This window comes from Lepidochelys olivacea (genome assembly GCF_965140295.1).
Source record: "Lepidochelys olivacea isolate rLepOli2 genome assembly, chromosome: 2".
NCBI lineage: Eukaryota > Metazoa > Chordata > Testudines > Cheloniidae > Lepidochelys > Lepidochelys olivacea.
Window position 1 is genome coordinate 268,997,911 of NC_140412.1, and position 27,528 is coordinate 269,025,438.

At 56.3% G+C, this 27,528-nt stretch overlaps 1 protein-coding gene across 1 annotated transcript in view; it reads right to left on the reverse strand.

Annotated features, from left to right (window-relative positions):
• Positions 1-5,196: 5,196 nt before the first annotated feature.
• KRBA1 (KRAB-A domain containing 1) overlaps positions 5,197-27,528 on the reverse strand; it is a 47,096-nt gene continuing 24,764 nt past the window's right edge. Inside the window, exons 10-20 of the mRNA XM_084621142.1 lie at positions 26,046-26,216; positions 25,323-25,496; positions 24,965-25,126; positions 23,085-23,258; positions 21,967-22,134; positions 20,831-21,007; positions 20,409-20,582; positions 19,887-20,060; positions 10,418-10,594; positions 9,148-9,321; positions 5,197-8,455 (exon numbers count right to left, since the gene is read on the reverse strand). Coding sequence (XP_084477268.1) covers positions 7,506-8,455; positions 9,148-9,321; positions 10,418-10,594; positions 19,887-20,060; positions 20,409-20,582; positions 20,831-21,007; positions 21,967-22,134; positions 23,085-23,258; positions 24,965-25,126; positions 25,323-25,496; positions 26,046-26,216 — 2,675 coding nt within the window. The 3' untranslated portion in view covers positions 5,197-7,505. The remainder of the gene's footprint in view (positions 8,456-9,147; positions 9,322-10,417; positions 10,595-19,886; positions 20,061-20,408; positions 20,583-20,830; positions 21,008-21,966; positions 22,135-23,084; positions 23,259-24,964; positions 25,127-25,322; positions 25,497-26,045; positions 26,217-27,528) is intronic.

The window sequence follows — 27,528 nt, forward strand, 5'->3', positions numbered from 1 at the left end:
GGGGCCCGGGGGATCAGGGGCAGGAGCCGGGGCTGAGGACAGGGCAGGGGAAGCCCCGGGCGCGGGAGGGGCAAAGGGCTCCCGCCCAGCTGAAAGGACGCCCTGAGCGGCTCAAGGAGTCCTGCGTCAGGGGCGAGTTTCACGTGGCCCGTCCACACAGCAAAGGGTCGCACACGGGGCCGGCGGTGACTCGAGCCCTTGGCCGGCGGAGACGTCTGCGCGAAGTCTCGAAGCCATTCCCAGCTTTGCCCTGTCAGCGGCTCTGCTTCCCTGGCTCGCACTCTGTCTTGTAACCCTTCCCACGTGTACTCCTGTGCCTTTGTACTGATTACTTTGGCCAGATCCTGCTGATCAGTTTGGACCGGCTCTTCCAGACTCGTTTCACGTACGATCTAAGCGTTCGCAATGGCTTTCGTGGCCCCACAGCTGATCCCTGCAGCAACCTCCGGCCCCTAGGACTGCACAGCTGGTGCTGAGAGCAAAGGTCTCTAGAGGAGGATTTGATGGGGTGAGGGATTCTCGTCTCCCACCCCTCTGCCATGTCACCACCTCCGTCCTATAGCTGGCTTGGAGCAGGGAGAGACCCCATCAAGGATTCGCTCTGTAAGAGTCACACCAGCTGCCGGGGCCAGCTGTGTCCCTGGCTCTGTCTGCACTGAGCCGGGTCGATGGGCTTGAGTTAGTGGGGTTTCTGCGGGCGGGTTACCGCGAGTAGTCCTGTCCCGCAGGGGTGGGCATGGCTCCCTGCTCTGAGTGGGCATTGTCACCTGGTGCAGCGCCACTCCCTCAAATTTGGCTCAGCCACCCTCCCCCTCCACATGACAGAGGACGGCAGGGCCAAACTTGCATGGCACTGGAGCACAGGATGGCTTCTGGGGGTGCAGCTGAATCCCTGAGCCACTGCTAACGCTGCCCCCGGCCGTCCCGTTTTCCCCTCCAGATGCAGCAGCCCTGTGCCAGGAGACTGCACCTCCCTCTCCGTGGCTTAGATTGCAGCCTCTGCTCTCCACCTGCCCAGCTGCTCAGGCACAGGCCTTCACGTGGGTCCCGTGGTATGTAAGAAGGTGGCACAATCCCAGGCTGAGAGTGGCCTGGCTGGGCCTGGCCTGGCTGTTACCCCATGGCTGCCTCCCCCATGCCCACTCTGCCTGATAGGTGGGGTGGGGGGGTTCTGCTCATTCACTGTTTCAAAGGGAAGTTCCTGCTGGCTGTAGCTCCAAGCGCTGGGAAAGCAGGAACCGGACCCAAAACATCAGGAGACTTTACACAGTAATAAATTGGGGCTATATGGAATTTGCCTTCTGGTTTGTGCACTTTTCACCCCCAAGCCTTGCGTGCGAGATCACGACCTGTCCTAACCACGGTGTGGTGTAGCTGTGCACTGCTAGGCAGGCAGACCACATGGTCAGAGTGGGCCATTCCAGCTTCACGTCTACGAATCTATGAAAACAGAACAAAAGACCCCCCAAATAATATAATATTGAGGCTAGAATTGCTCCAAGCTCCTCCTCCTCTGAGGGGCAGGCGGACTCCCCTGATAATCTGTAGTGTCCGGCCCTCCCTGCCCCGCAGCCTCAAGGAAAACAAGGCGAGGAAACCAGCCAGGCACAGCGCTCGTGAAGGGGCCCAAGGGGGTGCTTGGGAAAGGTTAATGCCATCATTCTCCGGTGCAGTCACAGATGTGACAGGCCGGGGGAAGCCTCAGGCTCCAAGAGTTGGCGCGGACTCAGCTGATGAGGCTGCAGGCTGACTGGGGAAGGGCCCAGGCTGGATTTTGGACAGGATCCGGCCTATTTTCAGTGTGCTAAAGGTGTGAGCAGGGGAATTAAGCACTGTTCAAACACCCAGCTATGCCTGGGCACCAGAGGCTTCAGCATCCGGTAAAGTGAGCTGTAGCTCACGAAAGCTTATGCTCAGATAAATTAGTTAGTCTCTAAGGTGCCACAAGTCCTCCTGTTCTTTCAGCACTGAGGAAACTCCAGCTGGGCCAGATGCAGCAGCAGGTCTCCTCAGCAAGACAGCTCTGGCGCCCCTCACACCTGCCCTCTGCTCTCGACACCAGCTGCCCAGGGGATTTCAAACCAGGGTCCGTCTCGGGCCTTCTCTTCCCGGTGCCACAGGGCCTGGGCCCAGGGTTTGTGAAAGAGCCGAATGCACCGGGACAAAGATGGTGGGCGACAGGCCAGGCTCCTCTGGCTCGGCGGAACGCTCTGTAATAAGGCCAGAGCTTGGCGATGCGGGAGACACAACTTTCTCAGGGGCAGAAATGGGCCGAGATTGCGGCATGAACATCCCGCCTTCTGCTCCAAGCGCAAGGTGCGTTTCTTGGCTATCGCCGTTCTAACAACACACGCATCTGTAGACACCGAACCCCCTCGCAAAACCAAACACGGCTCTGCACATGCTTCTCCCTCTGGGAGATTGAAAAGAGCAAATACAGGACGGATGTTAGTCTCATTGCTTTTAATGCACGACTGGAAGGCACAGATACCACAGTGAAGAAAGTGGCTAGATGTAGACTAGAAGAGAGGGCAGATCAGGACTCATGGGCCTGGCTAGTGCCTTTTAGCCATGAAGAGCCTGTAAGCCACCACAGACTATATAAAGGATCATTCACACACCAAGTAACTGCAGCCACCTCTGGGTGGGATGCAGCAGCTGTTTAGCACGGCACACGGGTATGTTTGTAGGCTAGGAAGTGAAGACTGGCACAGCCAACTGAAACTGCAGGGGAGTTCAGGGAGGCAGAGCGACTTACCAGAGTCAGGCCCCGGGGGTTAACCCCCGGACTCTTGGGATCTTTAATGAGTGGAGCAGTTCAGGTCCTCGCATTTATGTGTTCCTGGTGCACTAGGTGCCTACATGCACCACCAGGCAGAGGAGGGGGGAAGAATACAGAGCGTGTTTTGTGAAGGCCTTTGCGTTGGAGGAAACCCTGCAGGGAGCAGGGAGCAGGGAGACTCCCCGTTGCCCAGCCCTGCCGGTCACAGGAGAGACACGCCTGGAGCTGTGCCCCCCAGTCCAACCGCTGCAGTCTGCAGAAAACCCCACTCAAGGGAGCCTTGGTTTCGAAAGGCCACGAGAGGGCAGCCACACCTGTCACGCAGGCTCATTTTAGTCCTAATTCACCAACTGCTACATTCATGGGCACTTCACAGAGCGAGGGGAGGGCGCATTTCCCCTTCTCTGGCCAGCGTGTCCAAGAAGCGTTCCTCCAGCTTTAACGCTCATGCGGCCGGCGCTCGGACCCGGGGCGGTGCCAGGACACGGCACTCGGTGAGGGGGATGGTCCAAGAACTCAGCCACTGGAGCAGACCAGGCCTCATTCTCCACCCTGAGCCAGGGTCTCAGACCTGCGCCAGCTGCTGATCGCCACGGACACGGGACAGCTCCCCCGGGGGAAGAGAGCGTGTGAGAGGGCGGGGGAGCGATGGGGCGTGAGTGCACGGCCAGCGTGGGGGCGTGCGCGGTACTTTGTGGGAGCCAAGAAGCTGCCTGGCTCAGGGGACGGCGGGAAATGTCAGGGGCGCCGTCAGCTCTTATTACCTTCACGTGCCCTGGAGGGGAGAGGCGCGTGAAACGGGTTTACTTCTGCTCGACAGGGGCTGGGGTGCCCGCAGCTGCTGTTGGGTGCAGTTGGGGCCGTGCTCTTGCTAGGTGCTGGCACGGACCCGCAGTGCTCCCATGTTTCACCTCGGTGGGCAGCAAACCCCCACCAGGCCCGAGCTGCAGATGCCCTACCGGCAGGGGCTGCCTGCACAGAGCAGAGGAGTTGGTGGGGCAGCCCCCCTACCCCGAGGGTGGAGGCCACTTGCTCTCTGGGTTCCCAGGGGATGGACAGGAGCGGAGTTTCCTCCCCTGCAGCAGCCCCACTGCCTGCCCTTCAGCACCCTCTCCCTCCCGGCCCTCTAGAGCCCCATGGACCCCATCCCCAGACAACTTTGTGCCTGCAGGCCCATGCCCTATGCCTGCACTGTCTCCTCCCCCGAGTGGGCCGAGGTGACACTAGGAATGGCAGGAGGTGGGCCAAGCATCCCATGGAGGATTGGGGTTCATGGGTGAGGAGAGGCAGGTGACGTGGAACTGGCTTAGACCTGGAGTCCCCCTCCCCATACTTTGTCCCAGCTCCAGACCCAGCCACCGTGCCCCCGACAGGTTCCCCAGCCCCTGGAAATTCCCAGTGCTTTAACACCACAGTTCCTGGCCAGTATCCTAAGTCTTAAACCGGGGCAGGGCTGAGGGGAGAGAGACCCCCAGGGATGGCACCCTGGGCAGACCTGTCCCCATGGCAACACTGGCTCCGGTGTGCCGCACACAGAGGGCACTGGGCTGGGCCCTTTCCAGCCGTGCTCCTTCACGCTGGTTTTTGGGTCTTAATTTATATTACACATGGTCTGGCCCTGTGTGTCACCCACAGACACTCCCAGCAAGTCACCAACTACCTCCCTCCCCATCATTGGGTTGCTACAGCCCCTTAACTGTGTGTGTGTGAGATTATGTCTCCCTCTCGTGGCTGCTCCAGGGAGGATAGGGGCCGGCTCACACCTAACGGAGCACTTCCTGTAGCTCAAGCAGTAAGGGCCGCATGTTGGGAGGGGAAGGTCCTGGGTTCTATCCCCGCTGTATCTCTGAGGCCAGGGCTTCGTTATACAGCTGCCGACTGCTGGGTACGACCAGCCTCACACGCTGGTGCCTTGAGTGGAAAGTGAATGCAAGTTGCTGCTGCAGACAGAACATGGGGGGATGGGACCATTCACACCCTGCGCTTAAGAAGCCACTTCCCATGTAGATTTATTCAAATGAATGGAATTCTGGGCGGTGATTCGAGCAAATCGGATTGGCTAGTGCATGGGGCATTGATTCTCTAGCACTTCGCACTGCCTCACCCAGATGGAAATCCGGAGGCTGGTGGGGTTTGCTCCAGGTTTATAACACTCAGGACCCCAGCCCAGGCCATAATCCCTCATGGCTGCTCACAAATCCCCAGCAAATGCCCCGCGCTCTCTCCGGGGGCCGAAGGGGGGTTTCATACAGGAGATGCCTGAATTTCTCGGCTACAAGGGGAACTCCCCAGTCTGCAGGCCGTGGAGTGGCTCGGATTTACCCAGACAGCAGGTTCTGGCCCACGGCCCGCCTGATTTACACCCGTAACACAGGTGCAGGGAATTCAAACAAACACCAGGCAAGGGGGCCAAGCAGGTTACAAATCAGTGTTTTAATACAGTCCAACTGTGCCGTGAGCACAGAAACACAGGGAAATCAGGAGAGCCACGTGCCGCCCACGCTGGCAGCAGGAAAGGATCTCACAAACACCATGCTGTCAACAGAAGGGAACCTGTGCCACGAAGCGCCTGATTCCAGCACAGCTCCACCCCGATGGCGGAGTCACTCCCGATTCCGGCACGGCTCCACCCCCGACGGCGGAGTCACTCCCGATTTCGCGGGTAAGAGCTCAGAATCAGGCCCCCAGTGCCCTGTGGCTACTGAGTAGGGCCTCCAAGTTAGAGCAAACCTGAGAGCGACAGGGGAGCCAGCAGGGTCAGAACTCTCCTGCTTTGCACCCCAGAAAAGCAGGCCCCAGTGCAATGCACTGGCGGAGCTGGGGGTGGGGGAAAACTCAAGCAGCAGGTGTGGGTACCGGAAGGTGACTCCCCTGTAACCAGAGGTCTTTGAGCTGCCCAGTGGGAATAGGCAGAGGGCGTCTTGAAGACAAAGAAATTCCAGCTGCAGTAAATTTTGGCTGAGACATGGGGCCAGCTTAGGGAACTTGATGAATACGTATCCAGGGAGGCACCTGTCACTTCCATTCAGCAAACAGGACGATTCATTGGACTAATTCACTCTTAAAATGCTGGGATTGTCCAGCCACCACTCACGGGGCTGCCTGGCCCGATACATGGCACATTCTCTACCGTAGTCCTGCCTAGCTCCAGTTCGCATTCAGCCTCACTGCTCACCCTGTGCTTTACACGCAGGATGGTGCTGCACAGACAGGACAGCCTAGGAATACGTGTGATAAAGAACCTGTCTGATGGAGATCGGCACTTGGACACTGAAGTGATCGGGGCCTACTGAGATGAGATTGGTGTGAGTTAGGTAACGGGACCTACTTACGGGCGCAGGAGCCTTTCACTGCAGGTCTCCAGGTCAAATCCAGCTCCGATCGCGCACTGATGGCTGCTGGGAGAGTTGGCGGGTGCAGCTGGGTACGAAGTGGGTGGGTGTAATTATCACACAGCCCCCATGCAGGGCTTGATCCTGCAGCGCTGAGCGCTCTGACCTCAATCCAGGAAAGCACCTATTTCAGAGGGGTTACTCAGGGGCTTAAAGGTAAGCACAAGCTAATATGCTTCGCTACAGCAGGGCTGGAGCGCTCAGCACCTGGCAGGATCGAGCCTTCGGTCCCTTTGTTTGTAGTCTCGGCTGGGGTAGGGAGGAAGGAGAATGAACTTCCCTCTGGGCTCAGAGATGGTCCCTCCAAGGCAGGGCTCACGCACGTGGAGGTGGCGGGAGCTGTTCCGGGCTCACGCACGTGGGGGGCGGGACCTGTTCCGGGCTCACGCACGTGGGGGGTGGGACCTGTTCGGGTGCAGAGGGCTCCAAATCTGGCAGCTTCTCCTTGTGCCCCAAAACCAGAAACTCTCCAGAGTGCCGGGAGCTGCCTGGGGAGTTGCAGAGGAGAGTTTGGGCAGCAAAACAGAGGGCTGAGGCAATGGGGAATAAGCGTAAGTCTGTGGGTGGTGGATCCAGCCAGTGGAAGCCGATATACAACGGGGGAAAGGACCAGCCCAGCAAGCCCATGACAGCCTTTAACCTCAGCGCCTCCTGGGCATGGGCAGTGCCGACGGGGACTGGAGCACGTGGCGGTGCCCATACTCTGACAATGTCCCTGTGAGTGATGCCTCCCACCAGGAAGGTTTCTGCCCTGGCCGGGTCCCTGAAGGCTCTTCCCTGTGAAACTGCTGCCGAGACCTAGCAGCGAGCGCGACTCCCCCAGGGTCGGGGGGCGGCTGGAAGCTGGACGGAAAAGACACCAGCTTGCGCAGTGCCGACGGACAGGGAAAAAAAGGGGAAATGTCAAATTTCTCCCCAGCCGGCCAGGAGCAATTGTCAGGGGGAGCAAAGCAAACCCGAGTGCCTGACCCTACCCCGGACCCCTGCCCAGAGCCCCCCCCGCAGACTGCCTAGCCCCCGAAGGGCTCCCTGAGCAGCTCGCTAACACGCGGCTCTGATGCTATCTCACTTGTTACAATACAGGGGCTCCCCGCAGGGCCGGCCCCAATAACGGCCGAGTCTATTGCTCTACAGTTCCCGGAGCCCCCCGCCTGCGAGCTGAGCAGAGCAGGTGCACACCGTGGCGGGGAAAACACGGACACGGTGGAATCACACAGCCAGGTGCTGAGACCTAGCGACGGTCAGGGAAACAAAGAGCTGGAGGCGGGAGAGGTCCAGTCCGGACCCAGGGGGTGCTGTGATCTCCAGGGCAGGGAGATGGACCCTGTGACTCAAAGGGGGGTGAGCGGAGCCAGCGGCTCCAAGTCCCCCCTCTCTGTCACTGCCCTTTGGTGACTCTGCTCCCGTTTGCCTGCAGCGGGCGCGCGGCCCGGGGGGCTGGGCAGTGGCTCCCAGTGTCCTCGTGCCCGGCTGTGGCAGCAGCCGGCGGGCTGAGCACCCAAGCGGAGCTCCGCTGCCCGCCACAGCCTCCTGACGGCCGCGTACCGCGCCCCGCTCCCCCGGCGCAGCTTGGGGCTGACGTCCGGGAAGAGGGCGACCCGGGTGCTGCCGCAGGTCAGGGGCTCCGCGTGTTTCCTGACCGCCCGCATGATGGCCAGCTTGTCGGAGAAGCGCAGCAGACGGAAGACCAGCGCCCGGGGCCGGGTGGCAGGGTCCCAGCGCGCCCCCCCGGGCACGCGGCGCGCGCTCTCGATCTCCAGGGGCGGCCAGTCCGCCGGCAGGTTGAGCACCGTGGGCAGGGTCCTCTGCAGGAAGGCGACGGGGTCTCCCCCTTCCGCCCCCTCCGGCAGGCCCGCCAGCCGCAGGCTGTTGCGGCGGGCGTGGCTCTCCAGTACGTGGCAACGGCTCTCCAGCCGCCGGACGGTCTCACTCAGGCGCTTGTTGCCTTGCTGGAGGGCAGCCAGCTCGAGGGCCCAGCCCCTTGAGTCCCGCTCCAGCTGGGCCACGCGGCTCTGCATGCTCGACACATCCCTGCACATGGCCGCGAAATCCTGGGAGACCCGGTCCAGCTTCTCCGAGAGGACGGCCTCGACCGTGCTCCTCTCCACCCCGAGGTCCAGGGGCGTCCCGCTCTCCCAGCCGCAGCACTCCCACGGAGGTGGCGCTGCGTGGGAGCATTGTCTCTTCGGAAATTCCTCCCATGTGGCATCTGCCTTTTGTCCACCGTCCTCACCATCAGTACAGGAGCTGGTGCTGGGTGGTCGGGCAGCATCTGTCCTGGCTACGGTCCAGAGGACAAACATATCAGACCCGGCAACACCAAGCAAGGGTCAGCACCATTTCTAGAGCGCTCTTCTAGAGACAATTTCCTAGCACTATATTAGGCAGGAATCCCCACACCCACCACTGCACTGCAGCCTCCTCTGGAGTGAAAGGTGGCAGCTGATTGTCTTCCAGCAATGCTAACCAACAGCTGAGGACAGGGAGCTAAGGGCGGGATATCCAGTTATGCTGTGGGAGGGAGTGAAGTAAAACCGAGTGTAATTACCCAACTGGCACTGGACCAGGTCCCAGGCTAACACCCCTACTCCTGCACAAAGTGCCATGGGATTTTTAACGCCCACCAATAGGCACCTGGGTTTTACAGCTGATGTGAAAGGTGGGGCTGGGGCATTGGCTCAGGAGGGACTCAGTGGGCAGATCGCCACCAGTTCGTTCACAAACACCGTTTCCCGCTGTACTCACGTCTTCCTTGGAGGTCTCCCATCCAGTGACTTGGCTTGGCTTACGAGAGCCAATGAGACCCCAGCCCCAGGAGGGAAGAACCGGATCAGACTCCTAAATGCAGGCCTGGTTCCAGCACCCACCAGCCCCGCTGCAGTCAGTGGGAGCTGTGGGTTCTCAGCACCTTTGAAAACAGACTGGGGGGCCTAACGAGGAACCTACTTGGAAGGCCCAAGGCGATCAAGGTACCTTCAGTGTGTGGTCTCTTAATCCCTGTCCTGGGTCTTCTAGCGTGCCTGTGGCCCGGGGCATCGCGGGCAGGCGAGGTACTGCTCGGCGTGCTGGAACAACTGGGCCCGTTTCCATGGGTTCCTTGTGGGCAGGTTGCGGAGCCATAGCGAGGGGCGTCCACTGGCATCCCTTCTGATTGTACCAACACAAACAAAGCCTGCATCAGATCAAGCCAGGTCCCACCCTCCGCCAAGTGCTACAGACCCACTGCAGCCTTATCCCTACAGGAAACCATTCATCTATTGGCACATCTCGGGCCCTCGTTACTGGAGTGTCTGGAGCGGGAACAGACCCAGGGAACAGCCCTGCACAGCTCGGGAGACGGAGATCTAGTGGGTCTTCTCCAGCTCCAGTTTCTCTAAGTCTCTGAGCACAGGAGCGTAGCAAGCTAAGGACAGCAGGACGGAGGAGCGGTGACCCTCTCTATGGGCCATTAGTCCCATCGGAAGCTCGGCTCCCAGCCCAGAAATGCAGGTAGCCCACTGTACTCCAGGAGGATGGGGCACTGGCAGGAATCGTCAGTCTTAAACCTTGGGATCCTCACCGCCCCAGCTCCCATTGTGCCTGTGGACTGTGGAGCTGACGACAGAGTTTCTCTTCCGCTTCCCACAACACAAAGGCAGTTCTGACGGGAGGAAACGTCTCTTGGCTGCTCAGATGGCCGGTTTTCCCCTAGTGGAAATGCTCGCTCCTAGGGGGAATCTCACTGCAGGGGAAATGGCATTATCTGGCCAAAGGGGCTTAGATTGTTGGCTCTCTGGACAGGGACCCTCTTCGCTCTGTGTCTGTCCAGCGCCTGGCACAACAGGGGCCTGGTCTTTGACGGGGGTCCCAGGCCCTAGAGTAATACAGATCATTAATAATAATAATCGATAATAATGCCACATTTGTCAGTTCCCAGGAACACCCTCCCAAAGGTCCGGTTTTCCTCAGTACGTGAAGATTTCCAGCATGAAATCCAAGAGGCTAAGCGGGGCAACGCTGGGTAGAGCTATCAGTGCTAGGCAGGCCGGGGACCTGTCAATGGAGCGCTCCTGTCCGTCAGTCTCTCATCGCATCGCAAGGCTGGGAGCATGAGACTCTCTGTACCACGCAGTCCCACAGCCAGAACCTCGGGGGGCATGAATCAGCAAAGCTTCACCGACTTCACTGATTGACCCCAGCCGACAGATTGGCCCGTGCAGTGCAGATCACATGCACCGCGTCCCAGGCCCGCTGGCTGGCTCACCTTCTCTGTGCAGCCTGCAAAGCCCTGGCTGTGGGCTCCTCTCCCCCCTGGCCCCACGTGGGCTGCTGCTGGAGGACATGGCGAGGGGGGTGCTCGCACAACTGCGTTGGCTCTCAGGCACTGCACTCCAGCAAGTCTCCAGCCCTGGGAGATGGGCAGTCTCGGCCGTACTGTCTGCTTTAAACCAAGAAATCCATGTCAGCTACAGGACAGACCCCGCTACGCCATAGCCATGGAAACTGACCGGGGCTTCCCTGATCCCCACTCGGGATGGAATCCTCAACCCGCTTGTACACTTGCTGGTACACACCCTGACTTTACGGGGGCAGGAAACCCGTAGGCACATTCATAGCCCACGCACCCCGAGGGCCAGGGCCAGAGCGGAGCCAGTGGGGCCGCACCCCAGCCTCCCCCCGAGGCCACATGCCCCCCAGCCCTCCCATCATGTAACTGTGTGCTCCCCCGCCTCCTCCCAGTGGGGCTGCACATCCTCTGGCCTCCTCCCTCACTAGTCCCCTTGTCTCATGGACAGGGCCATCCGTAGGATTTATGGGGCCCTCCGCAGTGTTATTAAACTGGTGCCCCTCTGCCCGACAGCAGCCCGGGCTCACAGCCCAGTGGCAAGGGGATGAAGCAGCAAAGGATAGCAAGACGCCCGGCCCGCCTCAGGGTGGTGGAGAGTCACAGTTCCCTGCAGAGACCCCTGTGCCCCCTCCCTCATGCAGACTGGACATGCAGAAAGTACCTAATTAAAAGCACTAAACTTGGGAATAAGAAGTGTCTGTCACGGGTTTTTTGATATGCCCTGAAGTTTGTCAGAGGTGTATTTATTCTGCGGAAAAGGACCTAGGGGTGACAGTGGACGAGAAGCTGGATATGAGTCAGCAGTGTGCCCTTGTTGCCAAGAAGGCCAATGGCATTTTGGGATGTATAAGTAGGGGCATAGCGAGCAGATCGAGGGACGTGATCGTTCCCCTCTATTAGACATTGGTGAGGCCTCATCTGGAGTACTGTGTCCAGTTTTGGGCCCCACACTACAAGAAGGATGTGGATAAATTGGAGAGAGTCCAGCGAAGGGCAACAACAATGATTAGGGGACTGGAACACATGAGTTATGAGGAGAGGCTGAGGGAGCTGGGATTGTTTAGCCTGCAGAAGAGAAGAATGAGGGGGGATTTGATAGCTGCTTTCAACTACCTGAGAGGTGGTTCCAAAGAGGATGGCTCTAGACTGTTCTCAATGGTAGCAGATGACAGAACGAGGAGTAATGCTCTCAAGCTGCAGTGGGGGAGGTTTAGATTGGATATTAGGAAAAACTTTTTCACTAGGAGGGTGGTGAAACACTGGAATGCGTTACCTAGGGAGGTGGTAGAATCTCCTTCCTTAGAGGTTTTTAAGGTCAGGCTTGACAAAGCCCTGGCTGGGATGATTTAACTGGGAATTGGTCCTGCTTCGAGCAGGGGGTTGGACTAGATGACCTTCTGGGGTCCCTTCCAACCCTGATATTCTATGATTCTATGATTCTATGATTTGCAAAAGCTTTGTAGGAAGGGTGAGTCAGCTGTCCTGCTGAACACAACATTAAATATTATGGGATAGATGATGCAGCTCTTCTTTGTTTTACATTTTCTTAATCAGTATTTCTAAGCTGGTTTTATATTTAATAATCTTATTAAGATGATGTTGAAGTAAAAAGAAAACGGTACAGAGTTGAAGCATAGAAGTTTCTGGTTATCAGGGAATAAGGTACAGATTATCAAGGGGTGCGAAGTTCGGTTTAGGATCGGGTGGTGTAAGGAATACATAATCTGCAGTCTCCCCAATTGGGGGTAGAAGGTTAACGGGTCAGAGTACAGACATTGAGATATGGGGGTATGTTGTTCATATGATGGCTCTGTTCAGGTGTGGAGTATAATGAGTGGATACGATGATGAGGATATTTTAAATGTACTCTTAAGCCTTCAGAAAGGAATCATTCCAGAGTACTACAGATTTCACTCACTGAAACAAAGACATTATTTTAAATTCATCAGTCACAGAGGTTTAGTGTGCTCATAACAATGTTCACTGCTTTTAGAAAAAGGGACACTAATTTACTTTGTGTGATCTCCATAACAATAGACGTGCTTATGAAATTTCACCAACTTTAAAAATATGTTTCCAAAGATTTTAGGCATAACAAAGGATTTTATATCTTACTAGGTACTGATTTTGCTGGAGAGTTCTCTTAAAACTAGTTCATCAGACAGTCAGAAGTAAAGAACTCAGGGAACTGATGGGCAGGATCCCCTGGGAGAATAACATGACGGGGAAAGGAGTCCAGGAGAGCTGGCTTTATTTTAAAGAATCCTTATTGAGGTTACAGGGACAAACCATCCCGATGTGTAGAAAGAATAGTAAATATGGCAGGCGACCAGCTTGGCTTAACAGTGAAATCCTTGCTGATCTTAAACACAAAAAAGAAGCTTACTAGAAGTGGAAGATTGGACAAATACCAGGGATGAGTATAAAAATATTGCTCGGGCATGCAGGAGTGAAATCAGGAAGGCCAAATCACACCTGGAGTTGCAGCTAGCAAGAGATGTTAAGAGTAACAAGAAGGGTTTCTTCAGGTATGTTAGCAACAAGAAGAAAGTCAAGGAAAGTGTGGGCCCCTTACTGAATGAGGGAAGCAACCTAGTGACAGAGGATGTGGAAAAAGCTAATGTACTCAATACTTTTCTTGCCTCTGTCTTCAGGAACAAGGTCAGCTCCCAGACTACTGCACTGGGCAGCACAGCATGGGGAGGAGGTGACCAGCCCGCTGTGGAGAAAGAAGTGGGCTATTCAGGACTATTTAGAAAAGCTGGACGAGCACAAGCCCATGGGGCCGGATGCGCTGCATCTGAGAGTGCTAAAGGAGTTGGCGGATGTGATTGCAGAGCCATTGGCCATCATCTTTGAAAACTCATGGTGATCCGGGGAAATCCCGGACGACTGGAAAAAGGCTAACATAGTGCCCATCTTTAAAAAAGGGAAGGAGGCGGCTCCAGTCAGCCTCACCTGAGTCCCTGGAAAAATCATGGAGCAGGTCCTCAAGGAATCAATTCTGAAGCACTTAGAGGAGAGGAAAGTGATCAGGAACAGTTAGCATGGATTCACCAAGGGCAAGTCATGCCTGACTAATCTAATTGCCTTCCACGATGAGATAACTGGCTCTGTGGATGAGGGGAAAGCAGTGGACGTGTTGTTCCTTGACTTTAGCAAAGCTTTTGACACTGTCTCCCATAGTATTCTTGTCAGCAAGTTAAAGAAGTACGGGCTGGATGAATGCACTATAAGGTGGGTAGAAAGTTGGCTAGATTGTCGAGCTCAATGGGTAGTGATCAATGGCTCCATGTCTAGTTGGCAGCTGGTATCAAGCGGAGTGCCCCAAGGGTCGGTCCTCGGGCCGGTTTTGTTCAATATCTTCATAAATGATCTGGAGGATGGTGTGGATTGCACCCTCAGCAAGTTTGCAGACGACACTAAACTGGGAGGAGAGGTAGATATGTTGGAGGGCAGGGATAGGATACAGAGGGACCTAGACAAATTGGAGGATTGGGCCAAAAGAAATCTGATGAGGTTCAACAAGGACAAGTGCAGAGTCCTGCACTTAGGACAGAAGAATCCCATGCACCGCTACAGACTAGGGACCGAATGGCTAGGCAGCAGTTCTGCAGAAAAGGACCTAGGGGTTACAGTGGACGAGAAGCTGGATATGAGTCAGCAGTGTGCCCTTGTTGCCAAGAAGGCCAATGGCATTTTGGGATGTATAAGTAGGGGCATTGCCAGCAGATCGAGGGACGTGATCGTTCCCCTCTATTCAACATTGGTGAGGCCTCATCTGGAGTACTGTGTCCAGTTTGGGGCCCCACACTACAAGAAGGATGTGAAAAAATTGGAAAGAGTCCGGCGGAGGGCAACAAAAATAATTAGGGGTCTGGAACACATGACTTATAAGGAGAGGCTGTGGGAACTGGGATTGTTTAGTCTGCGGAAGAGAAGAATGAGAGGGGATTTGATAGCTGCTTTCAACTACCTGAAAGGGGGTTCCAAAGAGGATGGATCTAGACTGTTCTCAGTGGTAGGAGATGACAGAACAAGGAGTAATGGTCTCAAGTTGCAGTGGGGGAGATTTAGGTTGGATATTAGGAAAAACTTTTTCACTAGGAAGGTGGTGAAACACTGGAATGGGTTACCTGGGGAGGTGGTGGAATCTCCTTCCTTAGAAGTTTTTAAGGTCAGGCTTGACAAAGCCCTGGCTGGGATGATTTAATTGGGGATTGGGCCTGCTTTGAGCAGGGGGTTGGACTAGATGACCTCCTGAGGTCCCTTCCAACCCTGATATTCTATGATTCTATGAAAGAAAAGGAAACTCTTTGTCCAGCTATCTGGAAGGAAAGGGGTATTGTCATTTAAAGGCTCTCTTCAAGGAGAAAGGGACGGACAGAAAGGACAGGAAGACTTTGGAAACAAGTGTTTTTTACTATAGTAATTAAAATTAAAATAATGCATGCGATGAAGTGGGCTGTAGCTCATGAAAGCTTATGCTCAAATAAATTTGTTAGTCTCTAAGGTGCCACAAGTACTCCTTTTCTTTTTGCGAATATAGACTAACACGGCTGCTACTCTGAAACCTAAAATTAAAATGTGTATGTTAGAGAAGGGTGGTCTTTTGAAGGATTTATTTAAAAAATGATATGTCTGAAGATCCAAGCATTTAAGGCTAAAGATGATTGTGCATCTAAAAATCTATGCAAGGATATTTTAGAGATGTGATTTTATAATCTTCACCAACTCACTAATGAAATATTTTTAAAGCAAATTTTAAATTAAGGTCCTGTAGACTAACACGTTGTGAGTAAATATTACAGCAATGCACAATTGTTTTTGTCAGTAAATTCAGAAACTGACAGTCTATACCTGGGAGTTGGCAAATGCCTGTTAAATGGCTTCATTCCCCCTTGAATGGCTCTTTAACAGTTTCAATGTTGTGCTAATAGGTCTGGCAGGCTGGAGGCTTTTTCACTTTTAACTACTAGATCCCCTCCCGAGGAAGACTCACCAGGCTGCAGCAGCCAGCTGTGGGAGCCTGCCGGAAAGGTCAGAATAGGAATAGGAAAGCTGGGGCGGGGGGTGGACACTAAGACCCAGGGGTGCCCCAAATTTTCAGGTACCCTATGCAGCTGCATATTTTGCATATGCCTAAGGATGGCCCTGCTCATGGGAACACTTTCCTCTCCCTTTGCCCCAGTAGAGAGGTACAATCAAAGCCCTTGGAGGAATGGTCGAGGGGGGGCCGTGTCTAGAATCTGCTGTGGTGGCAGATGTGGTTTTCTCCCCCCTCCACCTCAGCAGAGCAATACATCTGACATTTGTGCAGGGGGCTGGAGGAAGCAACCTCTCGCCCTGTCTGGTCCAACAAATCTAGGCGTCTCTCTGCAGAGCCTACAAGCCTTGTGCCCAGCCTGCAGACTGAGCCCTAATCCAGACACCCACACGTGTGCATTCGAGCACCCGCAGAACCTTGATTTCAGGGAAGGAAACCAGCCCCCGGCAAGCCACGTGCCCTGGGCTTATTCTCAGGCTTCTCAGACCCCCTGGACCAGCCCGGCCTTGCAGTGCGGCTGCCTAAGGTGTTAAAGCCATAAACTCCATTGCTCACCTTCCCCAGACAGCTTCCTCCCCCTGCTCTCTGCTCTCCTCAGCGTCCTGTCTCCCTGCCCAGTGTGGGCAGGCGGCGAGGAAGGCGTTGGTCTGTTGGCAGTGATCTCTTTCAAACAGTTGAGCTTGGGGAGGGGCGAGCTCCCTACCGTGACTTCTGCCGCCCCAGAAATAGCCAAGGCTGCTGCCCGCTCCTGGCCAGTCTCCATGGGGCCAGCTCCCACCGCACCTGAACAACATCAAGCCTGAGCCGGGTTGTGTCCCAGCCCCACGTCCATGGCTTACGCTCTGCCCGTGCTGTTCTGCACTCGACAAGCTCCTGGAGGACGGGTCCATCCATGGCTATAGGCCAGGCTGGGCAGGGAGGGTGTCCCGAGCCTCTGTTGGCCAGAAGCTGGGAATGGGCGACAGGGGACGGATCACTTGGTGATTCCCTGTGCTGTTCATTCCCTCTGAGGCACCTGGCATTGGCCGCTGTCAGAAGACAGGATCCTGGGCTAGATGGACCCTTGGGCTGACCCAGTGTGGCTGCTCTTATGTACTGTTCCACTGTCCCGGGAGAGGCGGGAAGCATGGTCGTTGCCATGCAGAAGCACGCTCGTTATAATCTAAGTGGCGAGCGGTGCTTTCTCCTGAGAGTGCAGCGGGCAGTTACACAGAGGCGGAGTTAACCTGGCTCTGGGGGCTACACGCTGGTACCTTCCTCGCCCTTTCCTTGGGGGTTTAGATTCCCTGGTTACCCCAGAACGAATGGTACCAGCATGCAGATGACACCCCAGTCTCGGGGCTGAGGACCTGCCTCTCCTGCTGCCTTCAGTGCAAGATGCAGACGCTCAGCCCCAACTCAGGCTGGTCTGCACTAGACTTTTGTACCTTGAACTGGTACCTAAACGGGACCTTGGGTTACCCTATGACTCCTTCGGGGATCTCCCAGCACTTGTCCCCCTTCTCCGTGGCCCCATAACTCCTGTCCTGCTGGCGTGCTGGGGTGACAGGTTGTTCACAGGACTCTCCTTCCGAGAGCTCTCCGGGTCACCGACTGCCGTTCCCTCTGCTTTAAGGAAACTGAAAAGCCTCTCAAGGTCCTTTGCTCTAAAGCCGGGTCAGCTGCTCATGGTCTCTGTGACCATACCTGGCTCTCAGACCCGTGGCAGCAGCTTGGATTCTCCTGCCTGGTTCAGCTTTGGCAGACCCATTCCTATGCTCGCCGGAGACGGGAGACCAGTCGGCGAGCCCCATGGAGGGCAACAGCGGAAAGAGACGCCCCTGCCATGGAGGCCCCAAGCTGTGCGAGGAGAAGAGCCTTGCACAACGGGCTGCGAGGTAGAGGGCCACCGGGGAGGAGGTTCCCAGGGGCTGAGAGCTACTTCCCAAGCGGCAGGGTTTGTGAGCAGTGCTGATCACTGAATGCTTCCCATTCTGCGGGTGCAGCTCCGAGTGAAGCCAATGGGAACTGAGTCCTCCATGTTAGGGGCAGGTGTACTGGGAAGTCCTTCTGCGGAAAAGGACCTAGGGGTGACAGTGGACGAGAAGCTGGATATGAGTCAGCAGTGTGCCCTTGTTGCCAAGAAGGCCAATGGCATTTTGGGATGTATAAGTAGGGGCATAGCGAGCAGATCGAGGGACGTGATCGTTCCCCTCTATTCGACATTGGTGAGGCCTCATCTGGAGTACTGTGTCCAGTTTTGGGCCCCACACTTCAAGAAGGATGTGGATAAATTGGAGAGAGTCCAGCGAAGGGCAACAAAAATGATTAGGGGACTGGAACACATGAGTTATGAGGAGAGGCTGAGGGAACTGGGATTGTTTAGCCTGCAGAAGAGAAGAATGAGGGGGAATTTGATAGCTGCTTTCAACTACCTGAAAGGGGGTTCCAAAGAGGATGGCTCTAGACTGTTCTCAATGGTAGCAGATGACAGAACGAGGAATAATGGTCTCAAGTTGCAGTGGGGGAGGTTTAGATTGGATATTAGGAAAAACTTTTTCACTAGGAAGGTGGTGAAACACTGGAATGCGTTACCTAGGGAGGTGGTAGAATCTCCTTCCTTAGAGGTTTTTAAGGTCAGGCTTGACAAAGCCCTGGCTGGGATGATTTAACTGGAAATTGGTCCTGCTTTGAGCAGGGGGTTGGACTAGATGACCTTCTGGGGTCCCTTCCAACCTTGATATTCTATGATTCTATGAAGGGGAAGGGCAGCAGGGAGCCATTCTGAGTGTGTACTCCCAGTCTGAACTGAGCAGCCTCCTGGAGAGACACCCGGTTATTCCCCTAGAACTAAGTGAAGCGCTCCTGAGCCCTGTCTATACTATGGCTGTCCTTGTTGCTCCCAAAAGTTGGAAGTGAATCCTGCATCACGTGTGAGAGTCAGAGGCAGGACAAGTAGAGGCTGGGTGGTCCCATGATTAGGGCATTCGACTAGGACTGTGAAGACCTGGGTTCATGCCCCGGCTCAGCCACAGACTCTGTGTGACCAGTTGCTCTCCCTAACATAGGGATCCTACCCCTGCCCTGCCCACAGTGGTGCAGGAGGGTAAATGCAGTCATAGACTGGGAGGCATGGTGCTGGGGGCCAGAGAGTGAGCCAGGAACAAGCCCGGTTCAAGGGAATACAATTTAAAGTCCCACTGTTCACCTTCAGCCTAAAATCTCGAAATCCCAGCCTCTGGTCTGCTGCATCCTGCGTCTCCCGCTGTGCTGCGGGGCGACGAGCGGCTGGCGTGACTGGGTCTGGTTCCAGGCAGAGGCTTCAGACAGCTCTCTGGGCCGTGGACATGGGTGCTGACTGTAGCTACAATAAACACAGACAGAGGCAGAGTCAGACTCTTGCCAGGTGCCGTTCGTTCCAGACACCGCGGCGTTGCAGAGAGTGCCATGGGGTCGCGAGCACGAGCCTGTTCCGAGACGGGCCTCAGGGAATGGCCTCTCCGGGGCAGGGCCCCACGGATTCGCCTGGTCTCGGAAGCATGGCGAAGCGCGTATTCCTAAGAGGTGATTTGCTGCCGGCTGGTTTCAGCTCCCGTCTGTCCTGGAGGTTCCTCACCACCCCTCTAGCGACCACAGCCATGTGACCGTTGCATGGAAACCCGGACATCAAGTAACAGCCCAGGGCTGTCTTGGATCTGCCAGATGCCTGCAGTACGATCGTCCGTTCGAGCCAGGTGGTTCGCGTAGGGACCGTTGTTCTGGCCCAGCCGGACTCGTACCCGAACGACCTCCCCCTGTTCACCTCCGAGCCCCACCCGACGACGTTCAGATTGCTAACCCAGGCCACCGCCACGGCTGGGCACCTTGGACTGACTTTCCGCCTGTGATCTCCAAACCCCGCCTCAGGGCTCCGCTGCTCTACCCCGCGTGGGGCTGTCACTGGCAGGTCTGCTGGAGCGACGGAGCCTTTCACCGCTAGGCCCGTCAGACAGCGCTGCAGGCCATGGGGGGGGAGCGCTCTGCGGTGACTTCGGCAAAGTGTCCGATTCCTTCCGCCTCCAACGGAGGCTCCATCGCTTCGTTCTTCCCCCAATTCACGCTTCTGCCCAGTGCCTCGGTTTACCCTGACTCTGGGGGGCAGACACAGGGAGAAGGAAAACTCCACCATCCCCCTCCATGTGTCCTATTCACTGATTGTCCCGTCCGCACTCCGGAGCGTCCCCTTCCGTACAGGACCGCGGGTGAGGCCTGGCTCTGGGGCCTCTCACACCAGACAAACAAGGGGCCTTGGCAGAAAGCAGGGCAGTAGGAAAGGGCACAGCCCCTCCTTTCACACTGTGAACCTGACCCTCCTCTTACCTGCACCATGCCAGTCCCAGTGCCCCATCTCTGGCCTCCTCTGCGCTGTGTCTCCTCGCCGGCTGCCCACCACAGCAGCTGTGGTGGGGGAGCTGGGGGTCCGGGGCCTGGGCACCGAGATCTCCTGCAGGCACTTCTCCAGGCCTCGGAGAGGGGAATTCTCGGGGCTCCTTTCTGTTTAGACAACACAGGATCAGCACAGAGCTTGGGCCACAGAGCAGCTGCTGTCAGCGGTCCCCCACGCTCACCAGGGCCTCAGCCCACGGTCCCCCCAACCACCATCGCTCCTCAGCCCACTGGTCCCCTCACCCCACAGTTCTCCCCACTCACCGTTGCTCCTCAGCCCAGGGTTACTGCCCACCATCACCCCCCAATGCCCCCAGATAACCTGCTAGTGCAGATCACCCCGTCACCAGCACAGCTGCTGTAAGAGCTGGCTGCTTTGTGTGAGGCCGGGGAGAGCTCATGGAGAGAACGGCATGGCCTGACAGTCCACGAGATGCCACGAAGCCCCTGGCTCACCTTCATTGCCCCACCTCCACGTCCCCGGCCCAGCGCCCCACGGGCCCCTCTCCCCGTCGGCACTGCTGCTGGGAGAGTAGCTAGACAGGGTGCTGGCATAGCGCGGCCGGCCTGCGGGTATTTCCTTCAAGCCGTTCATCAGTCCATAGAGGGGGGAGCTCTCCGCACTTGCTGCTGGTTTAATAATACAAACGCCCAACGTCAGGGCCGGGTGGGACGTGTCATGGGCACCCGGGGGATTTCAGTTCCCAGTGGTCCAAAACATTTTTAGATTTAAAAAGAGTGGGATGAAGGTAAATTTAAAAGGATCAAATCTTAATCCCTGCTTCTCGCTCTTCTCCGTCCCGTTCTTTCCCAGAAGCCCACTGAGGAGTCACACGCAGTCCCACCCATTTCAGTCCTTTCTCAGCTCCTTGTCTCACCTGCCGCGCATGCTCTCCAGGGCCTCAGCACCGGTCTCCTCTGCTCCACCTCTCCCAGGGCTTTGCTGGGGCCGAAGTAACTAGTTTCACTGGAGCATCTGGGCCTGGTCACGGGTATGTCCTTCAGACAGTTCTCCAGGCCCTGGAGCGGTGGCGTGACCTCTGAGACGGCCCCTGCTTTAACGAGAGGTACGCCATCTCTGTCAGCAGGAGGCTGGGAGTTACAGCCCTGCTCCCATCCGCCTTGGACACTTGTGAAGCCAACTGGCTCTGCTCCCAGCTCCCAGCCCCTGCCAGGCACGCTGAAAAGCCAAGCCTTTCGGGCCCTCCAGCGGGAGTGCAGTGTGTGACCGTAGGGAGCCCCAAAAGGAGACCCCAGCACAGCCGGGGCCACGGCAAGGAGCCGCGGTGATGGGCTTCCCAGCGAGCCACGTCTCACTGTACCTCAGGGTCTGGGGGACATCAGGGAGTGGGAATCAGCACTGTGCAAATCTGTGGAAAAGCTGCCAGAAAAGTGTGAAAGGAACCACGTGTTGCACGCGTGCCGAGGGCCAGATCCCCAGCTCCTGTAAATCAGCACAAAGCCACAGGAGTCTGCTGATGTGAGCCAGCTGAGTATCTGGCCTGAGGGGTCCTAAGAACTAAACCGAAGGCAGCAAGAGGCAAGAAGAGCAGATCGTAAAATCTGGGAGAAAAGCAAAAAGTATTCCAGAGAAGGAGAGATCAGAGGGGTCCAAACCCTGCTCCAGAGGAGAGATCAGAGGGGTCTAAACCCTCCTTGAGCACCTGGGCGGCACTAAATAGGCAGCCGCCTGGCTGACAGGGAATTTAGGAACAGACTCATTCAAGGGTATTAGGTATTCACTGGTGGCTGACACACAGCGCTGTCGATATGCCCATAACGTATCAATTCCCCCCAAAGTCGGGCTAAGCTCCACTTCCAGTGGGTCTGGGACTATCCCACAAGGAGCTGCTTCCCCGTCTGAAAATCCTGCCCTAAAAAGGGAAATGCTTCCATGGAATTCCAGGGCTAGTAAAACAGACCGAAAAGCGACACAGACAGATGTTACCTTCAGATCCATGCCATGGTGAGTTCTGCAAAGCTGAACCAGGGACACTGTGAACTTTCTATTTACCTTCTGTTTTCACTGGCCACCCTGCTGTCTCCAGTCTGCCACGTGGATCCAGTGAGCTGCTCATAGAGGAGTGGCTGACTGGGGTACTGGATTGACTACGGCTAGGTACAGGAATGTCCTTCAGGCAGTTCTCCAGGCCTCGCAGCGGTGAATTCTCTGTACTGACGTCTGTTTAAACAACACCAAGCCTGCGTCTGTGCATGGCCTGCAGCTCTGGGATGGGTTCCCTCCATCTCTGAATGAGCCTGCGTCCAGTGGATTCACCTCCCCTCTCATACTGCGATTGTCGAGGCAGAGGCTCTGAATGTCTCTGGCTCTGAATTCTAGGTGTTTCACAGGGACTTTGAGATAGTCAGCTGGGTTCATCCCTGGAGGAACTCCACTCAAGTCAGAGTTACACCAGGGATGAATAGGAGCCTTTGTTGTGAGGAGATCAAATCTGTCTGGATTCACTTCTATTGCTGCAGGAAGAGCAGCAAGCTGGCAGAAGCGGGTTTACCTGCAGCTAGTTCTTGGAAAAGCTTCCCCAATCCATAGAGGGGAGAATCCTCTCTAGACACCCCTGGCTTCCAGCCCACATTGTGTTTGTTTTTATGGGTTAAAAAACCACACACGCACCCCCGTTGTGTTTATAACAGGTTACACATCATCCCCACCCCTGCATAAGGCAAAGCGTGCACCCCAGAACCACACGCCACTCAGAGCCCAGGTCTGATTCTGCTCTCTTTGGCACAGGGAGAAGCCAGAAGCCAAAACAGACGTACGCGAGATCAGAATCTGCACGCCAGGAACGCAAACTCTTCCCCCTGTTATTTCTACCTGTGTGATGCACAGTGAAAGTTAGCAGCAGCTCAGGGGCCGCAGGTCTGGTGGAATTCACCCCGGAGCCCACAGGGTTGAAGTGGCGCCCAGGCCGTGTGCTGGGACCCTGCCGAGGGGTGACTTCTGCTCAGTGCGTGGAATGGAGATGGAAGTGAGCCAGGCTATCACTGCACAGGAGTATGGTTAGCACTGGAATAGGATTGCCATGGGGTGTTATTGTGGCCCCGGCTGACCCTCCCTGCCACCTGATCCTTATGGTGGTGACACTGGGTTATGGTGTAAACACTTCATCTGACCTTCTCCAAGTGATCTCCTGTTCCTGGCCCCTGGCCTCCTCTGTCCCATGTCCCTCTGCGTGGGGCTGGTCAAGGCGATGTTGGCTGGCATGTGGGGGTAGTGGTGTTTATTTACCGGGATGTCCCTCAGGCAGTTCTCCAGACCTTGGAGTGGCGAGGTCTCCGTGCTGATGTCTGTTTAAAGAAAAGATCCAAAGCCAATATCAGCTGGAGCTACATATCGCTGAGCTCTGTAAAACCCACTGGGCCTTAGACCGGCTCTCGGCCTGGGCAGACACTTGTCCCACTTCCTGCTTTCGAAGAGAAACGTACGCCCTTCCGAAGGTAGGGACTAGCTGTCGGGGCGGTGCAGAGTGGGCTGAGCGCAGGGATAACATTAACAGCCCGTGTTATACAGGAGGTCGGGCTAGATGATCTAATGGTCCCCACAGTGTCTCATTCACTCCTTTCCTGAACACATGAAGCTTGTTACCAATTCTCTGGGATGGAAAGGGACCTCAACAGTGCCAAGGGTCTGGCCCACATACTCTTGATGTGCACCAGTGTAAACGAGACCCAAAGTGACTTGACCCAGGACACAGACAGCCTGTGCCAGGAACAGAACCCAGCTCTCCTGTGTTCCACCCCAGTGCCTTACCCACCATGCCATCCTTCCTCTCCAGGACCCCAAACCAACTCAAAGCCTTAGAGAAACCAGAGCCAAGGAATGCAACAATGCTGGCATAGCCAAGCGAATCAGAGAGGGCATGCACAGAGCCGGGGGGAACCAGGTGGCTGAAAGAAGAGGAACCAGACCCCTCTGGAGCTGTAGCAAAGGAATGAAGAAGGGAAAGGAGGAGCGACCTGATCGCACAGACACCAGAGAGACCTGAAAGCTGTGCAAGACACTCAGGCAAAGACAGGAGAGACGAGGAGGTAAAACAAACCTCACAGCCGCACGGAAGGAACAGAGTGCTGATCGCAGCAAGACCAAGGAGAGAAAAGGAGGTCAAACTCTACAGTACGGTTCCCTGTATAAATAGCTTATAAAAGGGCTAATAAACGATTGACACACATGTTAATCAATTGTTACAGAGCCCAACAAATTGCTTCTGACTATGGCTTATAACTGAGCTTGGAAGGGTTAGATTTTTGTCAAAAACGTGCATTTCACCGTACACACACAGACCGACAAAAAATATTTCCATCAATAGTCATCAAAATGTATATATACTTCGTCCTGCCATGAGGGCCGGGGACTGGACTAGATGACCTCTCGAGGTCCCTTCCAGTCCCACAAGTCTATGGCCAAAGTAGGGAAAATACAGCTTGCGGACGTAAAATTTAATGTAAGGATAGTTAATGGGTATATTTTGACACACAGTGTTGACAGATTGTCTTTTAATGGCTATAAAGCTTTACATTTTTGAAGCTCATGGTCTATTGTCAGTAAGTAGTTATTGTCTGACCTCCCTAGTGACAGACACCCCCACCCAGCTCATAGTTTTGCGCAACTGTGAAACATTTAAATGGCTAAAAATAGGAAAAAAATGCTTAAAATCAATATCAATATTATCTGTCAAAAATATAAAACCCCCTGAATTCTACCACGCCTGCTTATAACCATCTGTAGCCTCTGCTGGTGATGTGCCCATCGGCACCTGTCTCCTGCTTGTCACGTCCATTCATCATTTATGAACCCTTTGGAACCATTTAGAAATGGAATCGTAACGTAAGAGTGACCGAAGAGGCTGTTTAAGTGCCGTGCTAAGGTCGGAGATGGGTAAGGCAGAGACCGCTCAGTGACAGGGGTTTGCAGGTGGGCAGCTGGGACCCTCCAGTGAGCCGGGCAGCTGTCGACAGGACCCACGGTGTGATAGCTCGTGTATTCTTGGGCTCACCCTCTCCGCACCAGCTCTGCACCATCCCCGTGGCAGGTCTCTTTGGTGACACATCTGCTCCGGCGTTGCGGGCCAGCACTCGGGAAGCCCAGGATGTACGGACAGGTGTTTCCTGCAGGCAGTTCGCCAGGTCGTGGAGGGGGCTGGTCCCTGGCGTCACCTCTGCTTGAGAAACATGGAGACACACGCTCCAGCTCAGGGTCAGCAGCCAAAGGACCGACTTGCTCCTGAGCCGCAGATAGCAACAGTGGACTCTGACTCATCCCACCCCTTTCTAGGGTCCAGTCCTGGTCCCATATAGTCTGTGGCAGATTCCCAGGGACTTCAATTGGGACCGCTGGTTGGAGCACTGTCCTACCTCCTGGGGACGAGTTCCAGAGCCCGGCCTCCGTTCCCCTCGGCTCCGTCTCCCGCTCGGTGCCGCTGGCCGAGGCCCTGCAGGTCGGCGGGCTGGGATGCTGGGGGGAGGGTGCGGCTGTGTCTGTCACACAACTCAGCAGGCCACGCAGGGGGGAATCCTCTGTCGCTGCTTCTGTTTTAACGATAGGAACGATGCCCAGAATAACAGCCCAGTGGCTGTGGCTGGAAGAGGCGTCCTGGCCCTTCCGCGCATGATAAACCCACCAGCCCGTTCCCCAGCTCCCAGAACTAGACGCCCTCCGATCAGACCCTGGGGATTGGGCCAGCGGCTAATTCAACTCGAAATGGACGTGAACAGCAATCAACTGCACTCCGAGACCCCTCCTCTCTGCCCCTTGCACCCCCGTGGGATGGGCGGCACAGAAAGGGCTGGGGATGGAAGCAGGTTGGTCCTGGTAAAGACCCGCTGATTTCTGCATGTTCCCTAGTATAGTCCCTCCTCTGCAGAGCAGGCGGACCAATGCATGGAGCAAGGCCCCTGTGTACGCAATGCGTCTGGCACCACTGGTCCCCAAATCATAGAGATTTTAGGGACCTGAACCTGCTCCCCTGCCCACTGTCCGATTTCCGGGAGGAGCTGACCCTTCCTGCCCAGCCACAGCACGTTTGTCTCCGAGGTGTATCCAGCGGGGGCGCCCCCGCTACGCACTACGGCTCTCACCTTCGGCAGACAGGCTCCCAGCTTCTCGCCCAGGCCTCTCCCCCAGGGCTCTCTGTGCGCCGCGGCTGGAGGAACGGCTAGCGGGTGGCTGGGAGCAACGGGGGCTGGTCACGGCTATGTCCTTCAGGCAGTTCTCCAGGCCGCGCAGCGGGGAGTCCTCCAGGGCCACCTCTGCTTTAACGGACAATGGAGAGGGCACGGCCTGCAGGTGCAGGACAGGTGGTGTCTGCCCCCAGCACAGTCACCCCGCCGTACCACTCACTGGCCAGCCCCCCGGGCTCCCGCAGGGAGATCCCCCAAACGGGCAGAGTCACAGGGGGCTGTGCAGGCCCCACCAGCCTCCTGGTCTCGACCTGAGATGCACTTTGAGAGTCCTTTGCTTTATGAGCCTGTTCTGGGGAGAGAATTTGGCTTCTGAGGCTAGCAGCCAGCCGGAGTGACTAGCCAAGGCTCTGGTACACAGGCCAGTGCTGTGGGCGCTTGCTGGGAATACACGCAGAGCTGTTACAGACGGGGTTCATTCCCACTGGCAGAGCTAAACTGCGATAGACGCTTTCAACCAGTGTGTACTGGGGTGTGCGCCTCTGTGGCTTACCCTCATTTCAGATGCACTGGTGCAAGCCCTGTTTTACACCGGCGCTGCCCAGTGACACTGGTGCAATTATATCAGTGCAAACCCCCTTGCACGGGGAACGCCGAGGTCTGTGCCAGAGCGTGACTGCGGTGTGGCGACTGCTCCCCATGACGTGCCCTGGCGGCCGCCTAGTCTGCCAAGGTCTGGCTGGGTTCTCAGCAGGGAACCAGGCCTTCCTGCTCGCTGGCTGTTCCTCCGCTCCCTCGCTGCGCACCTCGTCCCCACCGCAGCCTGAGCCCGTTCCCCGGCCCTGGAGACCCGCTCGAGGAGCGATCAGCTCCTGACGCTCCGCAAGCCTTTTCAGCAACGACGAGCCCGGGGGTGAGCGGCGGGTTGTTGCCTCTTAAACCCGCGGGGCCTCAGGTTTGCTGCGAACGTCTCCCCCCGCAGTGTGGGAGCGAACCCCCCCCACCTTCCCAAGGACCGTGCCAGGGCCCCGGGGCCAGCCCCCTCTGCTCTGCCCCCCGGTGGGCACTGCTGGTGGGGGAGCTGCAGGCTGGCCGGGGCCGGGCGGGACGACAGGGGCCGGCCACATCTCTCCAGCAGCTCAGCAGGCCCTGGGCAGGGGAGCTCCCCGCAGCTCCGTCCGTTTTAACAGCTCCTGTGAGCAAGTCAGAACTTCAGCCTCTGGGCAGCTGCTTCCCAGCGGCTCCCTTCGCTATGGGGCACGATAGAGACTCGCTGCCCCACGCCTCCGACCTCCGCAGACAGCAGCCATGTGACTCTCTGCCTCGTCCCCCTTCGGGGCCGATACCTTGGTACCGCACCTTGTTAAAGCATTTCCCCTCAGACAGGCCCCTGGAGCAGGGGCTGACCCCGTACTTGTCTATGTGGCCGGGGATTCCTTAC